The sequence below is a fragment of the Corythoichthys intestinalis genome, chromosome 9 (assembly GCF_030265065.1).
Source record: "Corythoichthys intestinalis isolate RoL2023-P3 chromosome 9, ASM3026506v1, whole genome shotgun sequence".
NCBI lineage: Eukaryota > Metazoa > Chordata > Actinopteri > Syngnathiformes > Syngnathidae > Corythoichthys > Corythoichthys intestinalis.
This window is the reverse complement of record NC_080403.1, coordinates 41,606,818-41,620,723: the sequence shown is the minus strand read 5'-3', so window position 1 is coordinate 41,620,723 and position 13,906 is coordinate 41,606,818. Positions and strand designations below refer to the sequence as shown.

At 39.7% G+C, this 13,906-nt stretch overlaps 1 protein-coding gene across 2 annotated transcripts in view; it reads right to left on the bottom strand.

Moving 5' to 3' along the window:
- Window positions 1-13,487, bottom strand: part of LOC130921326 (low-density lipoprotein receptor-related protein 1-like) — a 338,897-nt gene extending 325,410 nt beyond the window's left edge. The window contains exon 1 of one of the 2 annotated variants that reach the window (XM_057845057.1): window positions 12,900-13,487. In XM_057845057.1, coding sequence (XP_057701040.1) covers window positions 12,900-12,996 — 97 coding nt within the window. In that variant the 5' untranslated portion in view covers window positions 12,997-13,487. The remainder of the gene's footprint in view (window positions 1-12,899) is intronic. The other variant, XM_057845058.1, reaches the window with a different exon arrangement.
- Window positions 13,488-13,906: the final 419 nt, after the last annotated feature.

The following is a 13,906-nucleotide window of genomic DNA, read 5'->3' as shown; positions in this document are numbered from 1 at the left end:
AAAGTTCCTGTTCACCCCAGAGACTGGCCAAAACAAGTCCGACCACTGTAAGACCATTGGACTTACGAGGAAGTGAGTAACTACGTGTTTCTTATTATGTCAAATGCTGTGATCATGGCACACGTTTTAATAAAGAGGTGGCTTGCATTTTGTGGGTGATTGTCCACCGAGAAGGCCACTTGGCTGACGACCGGCGGCTTGTCGCACACCCTCCTCGGTACACTTTACTAGGCTTAAGCTCGTGAAGCCCCCCGCTCTCGTCTGCGGTTCGCCATATCGTCCAGACTTCCAGCCCTGTCTGTCCTCTTCGTGTGCCCGGCAATAGACCACTATCCTCGGGTTGGGCTTGGGTAGGCACGCGTTCCTCCGACTTTGGCCAGTTTGTACGGCGGTCATTCTCCAGCTGCTTCCCCCTCAACGGGCAGCAGGGGAACGACGAGCTTGCTCGCCGCCATGTGTGACATGAGTTGGGGTAGTTTTGTGGGTTTTTTTTTTTTCGTTTTCTAAAGGCGAATAAAATTGAAACAGCCGCTGTGCGGTCATTGTCCAGCCGCTTCCCCCACAACAGCACTCCTGCACGCAGCAGGGGAACAACGAGCTGTAACTTGCTCGCCGAAAGTTGTCAGTGAAGACAGTCAACCCCACCACCATGTGATATGATCCGGGGTAGTTTTGTGTGCTTTTTCGTTTTCGAAAGGCGTGAAAAAAACTTGGAAACGCTGCTCGGTTTGGTTTAGCATGTCGGCTAGCTGTTACGCCTCCTCCTTTGTTTACGCTCTTTCCACCGGACTAACTTCAGTGCCATAAAATACCATTCGGGAGGTGCAAGAAGTCAACGGTTTTGACCATTATGCAGTAATTTTGCCCTGTTGTACTGACTAAATGCATTTTTAATATTTCATATTCCATTTAGCACAAGACTGTTATTTGTCATGACCATACCATTTATTTAGCAATTGGGGAAAAAATACTTAGAAAAAAAGAATATCCTTTAAAAATATTGGAGAGATTGAAACAATGATAACATTTTGCTGCTCTGTGTCGTATTTTCCTCGTTCGGAATCGTCCCTCTCAATGGACTGAATTCTAAATCAGCTGAAATCGTGACCCAGCCATCGTCAATCTCCAAATGGGGACGCTAGAGTGCTATAATGACAGGCGTGGCTAAACGACAGATTAAAAGACTAATTTCTCATTATCTCCGCTTTGCCAAATTGTTGTGTATAGTCGAATTGTCTCAAAATATAATTCTAATTCACATAATAATGCTATTTAAGATTTTTTTTTTATGCTGACGCAGACACTTTAATATACTGTACATCCATTTGAGTCTCCACCAAGGCTTTTGTTATGTGAATTAGGGGGAAAAAAACAATAATTGATCTGTTTAGGTAAAGGTTCAACTCCTAAAACATAAGTGAAATAATGATCATTTTTTTATATCCTTAATGCAGGAATGTGGCCTTCAAGTGAAAGCAGTGGAAAAATTGATATACCTGAAGATAACACTGTATATTTATTTGCTTTTGCTTTCAGATCGATCTTAAACATAAATAATTCCTCTTCTTGATTTGGTGCTGCAAAACCCTGCGGACACAATATATGATTTATACAGGATTTCTCAAACAGCTACTGTATGTGTGCTCATCCTATAGTAAAATGGCCACAACCACACAAGACGATCATAATTTGATACATACATTACATAGCGCAATGTCAGAATTTCCTCTTGCTCTACAAGGGGCAGTAAAAGATGGTGCCTACAAGAGGTGAGGGTGCTACAAGACTTATAAAAAAGAAAAATGCCTCTGCTGCCATTTCGGCATATTTGGGTCCAGATGATAAAACAGAGCCTGACAACACAGAAAATGGCCTAGTGCGCCATTCGTCTCAAAAAAGCTAAAACAAAGGAAAACAACAAATTATACTGCTCCTGTGCTTCAATGATTCAAGAGCTGCATCAAAATAAAGAAGAGCTGAAATGCATCATACAGCACTGAAATTTGTTTTGTGATATTTTACCTCATTTAACCATGTAATAAAGAGACATTTTAGAAACAATGCCCAGTTTGATGCAGTGCAGTTCTGCGACACTTCTTCTAAAACCAGGTTGTAAATTAATACTTCTACGATAATGTCAATCCAAAATCAGCATCTTCTTGATAAGCAAAATATTCCATTCTGCTATTGAATCTTACTAGAACCCTAATGAAGTGGCCAGTACATTTATATTGGATTCTTCCAGTACAGATGTCCATTTTCTCTTCAGATTATCCTCATTAGGGTTGCAATGAAGGCTTTGCCAACTGAATTAGAGTGAATGGAGTGGTACACCTTGGACTGGTCACAAGCCAATGGCTGGGTAAATATAGACCAACAATTACTGACAGTGAAATTTTTAATAAAGAATAATAAATAAAGAGCTGTCTGGATCCGATCACAAAGTCTCACCCGACTTTTCTTGGTCAGGCAGTGCACTGTAGTTGCTTATTAAAATTAATGCTGATTGACAGACATTAAGGTTTGAACTTGCCAGAGATGCTTGGAAGCTGAAACTTCAAATCACCGCATGCGTCGATTATTGTTTGTAACTTGTTAAACAGTTGCTGTGGCAACTCATTGAGTGTAAGTGAGCAGCTTGATCGGATTTGAGTGAACTCACTCAATGAAGCATTTAACTTATTTGCTCCGAAAAATGTATAAATACGTCCTATTTTTAATTGTTTCAGTGTCCCAAAGACGTATTTGTACGTCTTTTACGTTTTTTTTTTGTTTGTTTGTTTGTTTGTTTGTTTGTTTGTTTGTTTGTTTGTTTTTCAAAAAAGACATCTCTGGGTCCTGATTCAATTTAGCTCCAAAGCACAAAGCTGAAAATCCATTTTAAAGCAATAAAACCGGCCACTGGAGCGCAGTAGCGCATTTGGTAAGACCTGCAACCCGATTCAACAGCAACGAACGTCCAAGCCGCACGGCCGGCCACCGGCGGAAGATGACCGAAGGGATGCCAGGCAGCGGACGACAGAGCAGAACAACCGGTAGGACGCCCGGGATGCCAGGTGCTGGACGACCGAGTAGAACGACTGGGACCACTAGTGCAGCGGACATTGCCTTTGAGTCCCTGCTGCTCGCGAGCAGAGCCCGCAGAGACTCAAAAAAAATCATCTTTATGAGACAGACGGCGATGAGGGAAAAGTTTAACCAGCTGGCGCAGCCAGAACAGTGTCATCTTTCAGTTAGTTATATGTAAATAAATTGTTACTTTGCTTTCAAAAGCTCTATTTGTCTTGTTGTTTATCTTATTTTGTAAAAGGAAAACATTATTCAGATGTTTGGGATGTAACTAAAGTAGGGCTGTCAAAATTATTGCGTTAACGGGCAGTAATTAATTTTTTTTAATTAATCACGTTAAAACATTTGACGCAATTAACGCAGATGCCCCGCTCAAACAGATTAAAATGACAGCCCAGTGTCATGTCCACTTGTTACTTGTGTTTTTTGTCTCCCTCTGCTGGCGCGTTGGTGCGACTGATTTTTATGGGTTTAAGCACGATGTGTAATTATTGACATTAACAATGGCAAGCTACTACTTTATTTTTTGATTGAAAATTTTACAAATTTTATTAAAACGAAAACATTAAGAGGGGTTTTAATATAAAACTTCTATAACTTGTACTAACATTTATCTTTTAAGAACTAAAAGTCTTTCAATCCATGGATCGCTTTAACAGAATGTTAATGTTAATGCCATCTTGTTGATTTATTGTTATAATAAACAAATACAGTACTTATGTACAGTATGTTGAATGTATATATCCGTTTTGTGTCTTATCTTTCCATTCCAACAATAATTTACAGAAAAATATGGCGTATTTTATAGATGGTTTGAATTGCAATTAATTACGATTAATTAATTTTTAAGCTGTGATTAACTCGAATAAAAATTTTAATCATTTGACAGCCCTAAACTAAAGCAAAAAAATAGCATATAAATAGTGTAAATCAGGGGTGGGCAAACCGGTCCTCGAGGGCCGCAGTGGGTCCTGGTCTTTGTTCCAACTGACCCAGCACAGATAGTGTAACCAATGCGGTTTCAGCAGAAATGAGAAGCACCTAACTGCAATTGACTGATTGCACTTGTAAAACAGCAGATTGGTGATAAGGTGTCCTCTTAATGGGTTGCAACAAAAACCCGCACCCACTGCGGCCCTTTGTGGAATAGTTTGCCCACCCCTGGTGTAAATAGTGTATAAGTCAAAGTTATGTTTGAAATGTATGCTTTCACAGAAAGCTCAATTTCTGTTTTTTCATCAGAAATTGGAAAATTGCTCAAATTAAGCTATTTTCTAATGCTGATTTCTAAAGAATGGAAAAAGATATGAACTAACTTTTTTTCTGCTGAAAGAAGAGAGTGTAATCTTTCTTTTGGTGGGTTCCATGTTTACATAGCAATAGAAAAGAATTTTCTGTGGGCCTTGCAAAATCAGTCAAAATCCAGTAAAACGGCCGGGAGCGAAGGGCCTTGCTCGGGTGAAAATGGCTGGGAGTGAATGAGTTAATAAAGACAAGCATTTTTCTACTTTATTTTTGTGTAAAAATAATATGGTGGGACAGAAAATGGTTTAAAACATCATAATTATTACATCTGAAGTGCTTAAAAACCGTTTATTAAAATATATAGATACATAAGTTGTTGTTTTTTTAACTATACTTTGGGAAAATAAGTAAAAAACATGTCTCATTAGTACAGTGCGGCAAATAAGTATTTAGTCAACCACTAATTGTGCAAGTTCTCCCACTTGAAAATATTAGAGAGGGCTGTAATTGTCAACATGGGTAAACCTCAACCATGAGAGACAAAATGTGGGGGGAAAAAAAACAGAAAATCACATTGTTTGATTTTTAAAGAATGTATTTGCAAATCATGGTGGAAAATAAGTATTTGGTCAATACCAAAAGTTCATCTCAATACTTTGTTATGTACCCTTTGTAGGCAATAACGGAGGCCAAACGTTTTCTGTAACTCTTCACAAGCTTTTCACACACTGTTGCTGGTATTTTGGCCCATTCCTCCATGCGGATCTCCTCTAGAGCAGTGATGTTTTGGGGCTGTCGCTGGGCAACACGGACTTTCAACTCCCTCCTCACCCCATGGTGTCAAAATGACAACAAGAACGGTGAGCAAAAATCCCAGAACCACACGGGGGAACCTAGTGAATGACCTACAGAGAGCTGGGACCACAGTAACAAAGGCTACTATCAGTAACCCAATGCGCCACCATGGACTCAAATCCTGCACTGCCAGACGTGTCCTCCTGCTGAAGAAAGTACACGTTCAGGCCCGTCTGCGGTTCGCTAGAGAGCATTTGGATGATCCAGAAGAGGACTGGGAGAATGTGTTATGGTTAGATGAAACCAAAATAGAACCTTTTGGTAGAAACACAGGTTCTTGTATTTGGAGGAAAAAGAATACTGAATTGCACCATACCCACTGTAAAGCATAGGGGGGCAAACATCATGCTGTGGGGCTGTTTTTCTGCAAAGGGACCAGGAAGACTGATCTGTGTAAAGGAAAGAATGAATGGGGCCATGTATCGAGAGATTTTGAGTGAAAATCTCCTTCCATCAGCAAGGGCATTGAAGATGAGACGTGGCTGGGTCTTTCAGCATGACAATGATCCCAAACACAAAGCCAGGGCAACAAAGGAGTGGCTTCGTAAGAAGCATTTCAAGGTCCTGGAGTGGCCTAGCCAGTCTCCAGATCTCAATCATAGAAAATCTGTGGAGGGAGTTGAAAGTCCGTGTTGGCCAATGACATCCCCAAAACATCACTGCTCTAGAGGAGATCTGCATGGAGGAATGGGCCAAAATACCAGCAAGAGTGTGTGAAAAGCTTGTGAAGAGTTATAGAAAACGTTTGGCCTCCGTTATTGCCAACAAAGGGCACATAACAAAGTATTGAGATGAACTTTTGGTATTGACCAAATACTTATTTTCCACAATGATTTGCAAATAAATTCTTTAAAAATCAAACAATGTGATATTCTAGGTTTTTTTCCACATTCTGTCTCTCATGGTTGAGGTTTACCCATGTTGACAATTACAGGCCAGTCTAATATTTTCAAGTGGGAGAACTTGCACAATTAGTGGTTGACTAAATACTTATTTGCCCCACTGTATATCTTTCCAATGCTAAATCTGAATATATACGTTGAACATACACAATTTTTTTGTGTGTTTTTTTTTTTTTCGGGTAGGGAGGCTACTTCGCGGTTTTTCAATTATCAGGGTAGGTTATGGTCCCCAATGACCGCGAAAAACATGGGAGCACTGTACTTTTTATTCAAACATCATAAGGAATTTCATATAGTCTATATACTATAGCTCCAAGTACTTCTCAAAGTTGATCACAAGGCGACAGTTGTAATTCTTAACATGCTTAACTGTGTTTTAAAGGGATAATCACTGTCGTTTATCTTCATTGATAAGAAACCAGCTGTCAATTAGCTTAACAAAGATGAACGCTACCACTACTCACCTAAAGCGGAGCCCCCCCAAAGGAGATAACGCTAATCTAATAATGATACCTAATCGCTTTTATTATTCAATGAACCTCCTCTGAACTTGTAGTCCATGCTTTGCCATGAAGAACTGAACCGGAAGAGCCATTTATTTATTGCATGTCCAAAATGGTAGCAAATGGCTTGAAGGCATCTTTTCCTAAACACTCATTAAAAAAATCAATTTACAACACCTTCCATTAAGCACAACTACATTTAAACATTTCAAATGAAGTGAGAATAAAATATGTATGTAAATGTGATTTATGCCGTGATGTAGGATTTTACAGTACACGAGAGACATGAAGCAGCTCTGTGAACATTTTTAACCTACATCTTCAACTATGAAGAATTTGATTCTACTTCTCATCCTGTAAGTATGAGTGTATTAATGTGGCAGAATGTCAATGAGCTTTGCTTGTTTTTTTTTGTCGGAAAATCCACTGACCAAAGTAATAGATTACATACCAGGGGCAATGCAAGGCAGCTACTTTACATAGTCACATTAAATATTTACCCACAGAACAAGCTGAAATGGGCATAGTTGAAAAATGTATTTTCCACATGGACATTCAATTTAAGTGAGCTAGTCTAAGCTGCCAAATGAACGCCGTTTGCTGGATTGCCTTGAGTTGTCAGCAAACTGTCAAATGTGAACCTTTTGGCCACGCGGTATGGAGTGACGTTGGCCTCAAGTCAGCCAAATGCCGTTCTTCTGAGCAAATGTTACAACTGAGGCCATAAGGCTGCAATGGCTATTAAGTTTTAAGTGGTCACAAGGAAATATTGACGTAAATAATAGAAACAAACATAGATAAGATGTTATATTATCACTATTAAATAAAAATAATGAGAGCAAGTAGACAAACTTTGAACATGTTTTTGCAATGACATTGTTTTGTACAGTGAAGCAATCTGAATTCCTTCATTAGGGCCTTTTCGACTAAGCCCCCAATTAGCAGAGTTTTCTGAACAATTTGAGACTGTTCGCCGAGGTCTCCTCTGAGAAACAAAGAGCAGTTTAGACCCAATTAAACCAAGGGCTTGCGGGTGACCTGGGGCCTGGCTACAGTACTAAGAGTCTTTGGCGGTCCAGCACATGGCAAAACAACTCTCTGCAAGTCAGAAGAAAAAATGAAATGACTTAATTCTCTGGATCGGATTTGTCACGTTTGAAAAAAAGTGAACGTGACAAGGCTTGGAATGGTCTAGTATCGAGTTGTGAAAGTAAAATAATAAGTCAAATGCATACTTCACAATGCTGTGTTTAAAATAGATACCAAAATGAAAGGGGTGTAACGGTAGACAAAAATCTCGGTTCGGTACGTACCTCGGTTTTGAGGTCACGGTTCGGTTCATTTTCGGTACAGTAAGAAAACAAAATGCCAAATATAAATGTGCTAGTTGATTATTACACACCTTTGTGCTTTCAACAGTAGGAACATTAGCCTATACAAAGCTAGAATTCTGCTCAAAAAGTAGCGGGTATTTAAAGATAATCCAACAACAATTTGCCTTTCAGACCACGCGTATTGGTCAGCTTTCTTTCTGAAGGAAAGAAGAAAAAAGTCCTGTGCTAAAGAGAAAAGCAATCCCAATGACAAAGATTTTAACATGTATTTTACAATTGAAATGCCTAATCTTTTTTTTTTCTTATAAACAGTTTTCAAAAGCTTTATTGATGGATTTTCTCAAGTTAAAGCGCCACACAGAAATTAATAAATTTAATTGTGTAAGCAGGATCTGTGTATTATTCTTATTATCTAATTACAGGTGTTTTAGCTCATTTAAATTTATTTCATTTAAATGGGCTATTAATTATTTTATTATGTGTTTATATTTTACAGATGTGATGTAGTATTCATTTATATTGTATATTTTATTTTGTATAACTTTAGTTCCTATGTGAATATTAGTTCCTACTTGTTTTGTTGTGGTAGGAGGGTTTTGTATTGAACACGGGGCCGTGTTGGTTATTACTATAGCAGAAAAGACAGCAGTAAATCAACAAAGACAAGTCAACTCTGCCCCGATCAACCACTCAAGAGATTTGATGGACTCAAAAAGTGGGTTACGATTGCATATTAGTTTGAAAATCGACCGGATCCACCGTATTTTTACACGAGTGACTTCCGGTCTGTCCGATCCTAGCTACCAGTAGTAGTATTGACGCAGGAGGGTCGCATCTCGCGTCAAATAATAAACTATGCCGTTCTTTTCGCGTGTGTCGTGTTGAGACGCTTCTGGGACGCGTCCAACACGCGGCCGCACTGTACTGCAATTTAATATTATAATATTGCAATTAAATATTGCAATATAAATATTGAAATATTGCAATTAAACTTTGCTAATAAAATCCAGACATTTCTTCTGGAAGTTTTCAAAATTTTTCCTTAGTAGTTTTTTTAAAACGAAGGTTTGAATCGGGCTGGGTTTCACTTGAACCAATACATTGAAAGTTCAATACAGATTTATTTTGCATTGATCATTTAGCCTGTCAATTAATTAGGTTCATATTTGTGAGAAATGCAGCTCTGACTCCCAATCACCCAATCTGTTTGGTCTTATTAATGTGGTTTCCCCAGCAAAAAGTGTACATGCAGGTTATGCCGTTATATCGTCCCAACCAATGTTGAGACCAAACCTACGCCTTTGTAACCAACCACATGAGGATGACATCAAATAAGAGGAATGGTACCCTCACTAAAATTATGAATCCACTGCGAATAAAGGATTTCATCAAAGCCATTTAACAACTGTTGAAGATGGGAGTTCACCATTTGGGTACAATCAGCAGAGAATGAAAAAGAACAATTGAATATCATTATCTGTAGTCAATTTTGGAAAGTTAAGCTATGTACACACATACAGTGGGGCAAATAAGTATTTAGTCAACCACGAATTGTGCAAGTTACCCCACTTGAAAATATTAGAGAGGCCTGTAATTGTCAACATGGGTAAACCTCAACCCTGAGAGACAGAATGTGGAGAAAAAAAGACAGAATATCACATTGTTTGATTTTTAAGGAATTTATTTGCAAATCATGGTGGAAAATAAGTATTTGGTCAATACCAAAAGTTCATATCAATACTTTGTTATGTACCCTTTGTTAGCAATAATGGAGGCCAAATGTTTTCTGTAACTCTTCCCAAGCTTTTCACACACTGTTGCTGGTATTTTGGCCCATTCCTCCATGCAGATCTCCTCTAGAGCAGTGATGTTTTGGGGCTGTCGTTGGCCAACACGGACTTTCAACTCCCTCCACAGATTTTCTGAGATCTGGAGACTGGCTAGGCCACTCCAGGATCTTGTAATCCTTCTTACGAAGCCACTCCTTTGTTGCCCTGGCTGTGTGTTTGGGATTATTGTCATGCTGAAAGACCCAGCCACGTCTCATCTTCAATGCCCTTGCTGATTAAAGGAGATCTCCACTCAAAATCTCTCGATACATGGCCCCATTCATTCTTTCTTTTACATAGATCAATCGTCCTGGTCCCGTTGCAGAAAAACAGCCCCAAAGCATAATGTTTCCACCCCCATGCTTCAGAATGGGTATGGTGTTCTTTTGATCGAATTCAGTATTCTTTCTCCTCCAAACACGAGAACCTGTGTTTCTACCAAAAGTTCTATTTTGGTTTCATCTGACCATAACACATTCTCCCAGTCCTCTTCTGGATCATCCAAATGCTCTCTAGTGAACCGCACACGGCCCTGGACGTGTACTGGCTTCAGCAGGGGGGCACGTCTGGCAGTGCAGGATTTGTGTCCGTGGCGGCGCATTGTGTTACTGATGGTAGCCTTTGTTATTGTGGTCCCAGCTCTCTGTAGGTCTTTCACTAGGCCCCCCCATGTGGTTCTGGGATTTTTGCTCACCGTTCTTGTTATCATTTTGACGCCACAGGGTGAGATCTTGCATGGAGTCCCAGATCGAGGGAGATTATCAGTGGTCTTGTATGTCTTCCATTTTCTAATAATTGCTCCCACAGTTGATTTATTTACACCAAGTGAAGAGTTACAGAAAACGTTTGGCCTCTGTTATTGCCAACAAAGGGTACATAACAAAGTATTGAGATGAACTTTTGATATTGACCAAATACTTATTTTCCACCATGATTTGCAAATAAATTCTTTAAAAATCAAACAATGTGATTTTTTTTCTCCACATTCTGTCTCTCATGGTTGATTTTTACCCATGTTGACAATTACAGGCCTCTCTAATCTTTTCAAGTAGGAGAACTTGCACAATTGGTGGTTGACTAAATACTTATTTGCCCCACTGTATGTACACACATAACTCCAATACAGCACAACAATTCCAGGATGCATTTTTTTCTGTCTTGTTTTAATATTTTCATCTTTATGGCATTTATTTATGGTCAATATGACTACAAATGTGCAGACAAATCACATGGAGTGTAACTCACCATGTGACAAGATTTGACCAAACAAATTGTTTAGTCATAGCAGTTTTGTAATACAAAGAAGTGGGTGTAAGGCAGGCAAGAGGTGCGCAGAGAAATTCAGGGTAAACAAAAAAGGTGAGGAAAGAGAGGGTTGAAGCAATCCAGTGGACTGACAAAGTTAGCTAAATTGCCTGTTGTGAAGTTAGCACTTCTGTATTTGTGCAATATTTTGAGTGCGTTTACAGTTGTTAGCGAATGTGTTAATTTGGGAGTTAGGTTTAATTGCCTTTCTGTCAACTGCTTTTCAGAACAACTTTTCAAAAAGTTATGAAATAGATTGTTCTTTCCTTCTTACACTAGGACATTTGTATTGGACTACTAAAAAAAATGTGATGAACACATTGTCGGCTGTAAAGGTGGGATTTGTCAGCTCGTTTCATACGTGACTGTGGCTGCAAGCTACTAGTACTATATCAAACGTGGTATTTGAGCTCGATTATATCAGATGCAACATTCTAACTTCAAAGGTTTTTGTTCATCATCATCTATCACATGCACATGCTAATTTGTTTTAAAAAGGTTTTGTATTCCTTAGGTGGTTGTCTGAAATGGAAGCTGATTTTTTTCAAACGACAAATTCCCCATTTTGAACATATCAGCCCTTTCCTCTGAAACCACACTGAGGTGTGAGGAGGAATGGGAATGTTTAATGTTTTCCAGAAGTTGTTCCAGACTGTGAAGGTGTGCAAGGTCAGTTGCGGAAATAAGGGAGGTTCCTATTATAACTAGTAGATGACTTTTGTGCTGTCATCTACTGGCTAAAACAATGCCTGGAAAGGACTTTTCAAGGACCACCTTATGAATTAAATCCCAATTAAGAACAAGTACCATCTGTCGAATTTTTTTTTTTTTTTCTGAGAAAATTGTCATCTGGTTACAATAACAAATTAATATATTTAAAGTTGTAATTATGTGAGAATCTGGTTGTTGTTTTTTTTCAGGATTAAGTCATAATGAGAATGAACTCATGTTATTATATTTTATAGTATTTTAACTGCTAATTTAACTGCGAGTAACGACTATAGTTACTAGTTAAATTTTCAATGCAAATTTCAATCTTGGAAACAATTTTCTTGAATCACATTAGTAGATGGTAGCGATGCACCAGTTCAGATACAAGATCAGAACCTTTTTTTTTTTTAATGTATATTAGATGTTTCTGGAAGAAATAGCTGCATTTTGATAAACCAACCTAAGCCTACGTACCTCCAACCCTCTTTTGTTGATTACTACAGAACAAAAAAAAAAGGTCAGTTAAAAACTTTTCAGTTATTTCCCCAACATTCTTTTTTATGAGCTCACAATAATTTAACACAAATTATAATATTACAGGCGCCCAAACTACAGATGCAGACACCTAGACTAGGGTATGCCCCTACACTGCCTGGGGATACAAAGTTTTTGCCCACTGGTTTCAAGCATGCCACCACTACCGACAATAAATATGGACTCAAAACATGTATCTTGCATTACCTTAAAAATAAAATATAAAATAATCATAACAAAAGGCAGCCCCTACACTGCTTGGGGGTACAAAGTTTTTGCCCACTGGTTTTAAGCATGCCACCACTACTGACAAAAAATATGGACACAAAACATGTATCTTGCATTACCTTAAAGATAAAATATAAAATAATCATAACAAAAAAGAGCAAGAGCTCCTGAGCCTGTGCCATCATTTTCTCAATGAAAGCCAGTGTGATTGTGTCCCCTCTTGCAGAGGAAGGCTGACTGTGACACTGCAATATTCACGTGTGGCTCAAACAAAAGATCCATTTTAATTGTTGCATCAACCTCGTGCAAGCCGCTGCGCTCACAAAGTAAAAAAAACAACAACAATGCACCGGGTGATAGGCAATGCATATCAAAACCGCTTACCATCAATAGCCCTGGATGGTGAGACGACTTCCGAGGTGTGCAACATTCCCAAGACGAGCAGTCCTGCTGCCAGCACGTTGGCCGCGGTGCGCAACATTGTTGGGGGTCTATATGGAAGGAATATTACTCATCAATCGCTTGCTGGAGCTGTCAAACTGGTAGGGTGCAGACAGGCGAGAAGATGCTCTTCGCCGGGTATTCACCGCCGCCGCGTGCAAAAACAGTGCGCTCAGCTCAGTGGGTGCTTCCTGCACGGTCCTCTCCCAGCCAGCCCGGGGCTGCCTCGGGGCTCCCCGGATGCATGGACAGCCCGGCCACCCTCACGAAGGCTAGCGGGCTCAGCTAGCCTGGCTTTTGCTCTCGAACTAGAACCGCTCAACGTGCAACTCGTCCAGGGGTGCTTCTGGATCCGGCGGAGGAGAAGAGTTGAGTGCGTCAAGAAGCTGGCGGAGGGTAGCGCTCACTCACCCGGTCGCCTCTGCCGCCGCTGGCCACAGATTGACGAACTAGAAGCTCCGAGAGCCGTCAGCCAACGGTCTGAAGAGTGACGTCGGCCGGCCCTCCTCCTCCACCTCCTCCTGCTCTTCATCGTCCTCCTCCCAAAGCACTTCACACCTCCACCGTGTCAAATGAGCCTCTTCTACCAGCATTGTTTGAATTGCACAACACATTTTATTGTTAGGGTTGCAAAAGAATTATTTTGCCGGAAAATTTCCTTGAAAACTCATACCGGGGAAATTTGGAAATATAAAGAGTCATTTGATGGATAGGCAAAATACATACTAGGGGTGTTAAAAATATCGAAATGGTGTTATCATAGGCGGAGTTTGACTTTTGGGGCAGGGGGTGCACAACATGTTGATGACCCCGAAACGCAGTGTCAGCAATACAGTTAACTTACAAGAATATTTATAATAATAAGTTCACAATGAGTGTTTTTTCCCCCCATCATTCTAGAGGGGAATTCTAAATCAGACTGCTTAGGCAATACTTTTCGCCAAGATCAT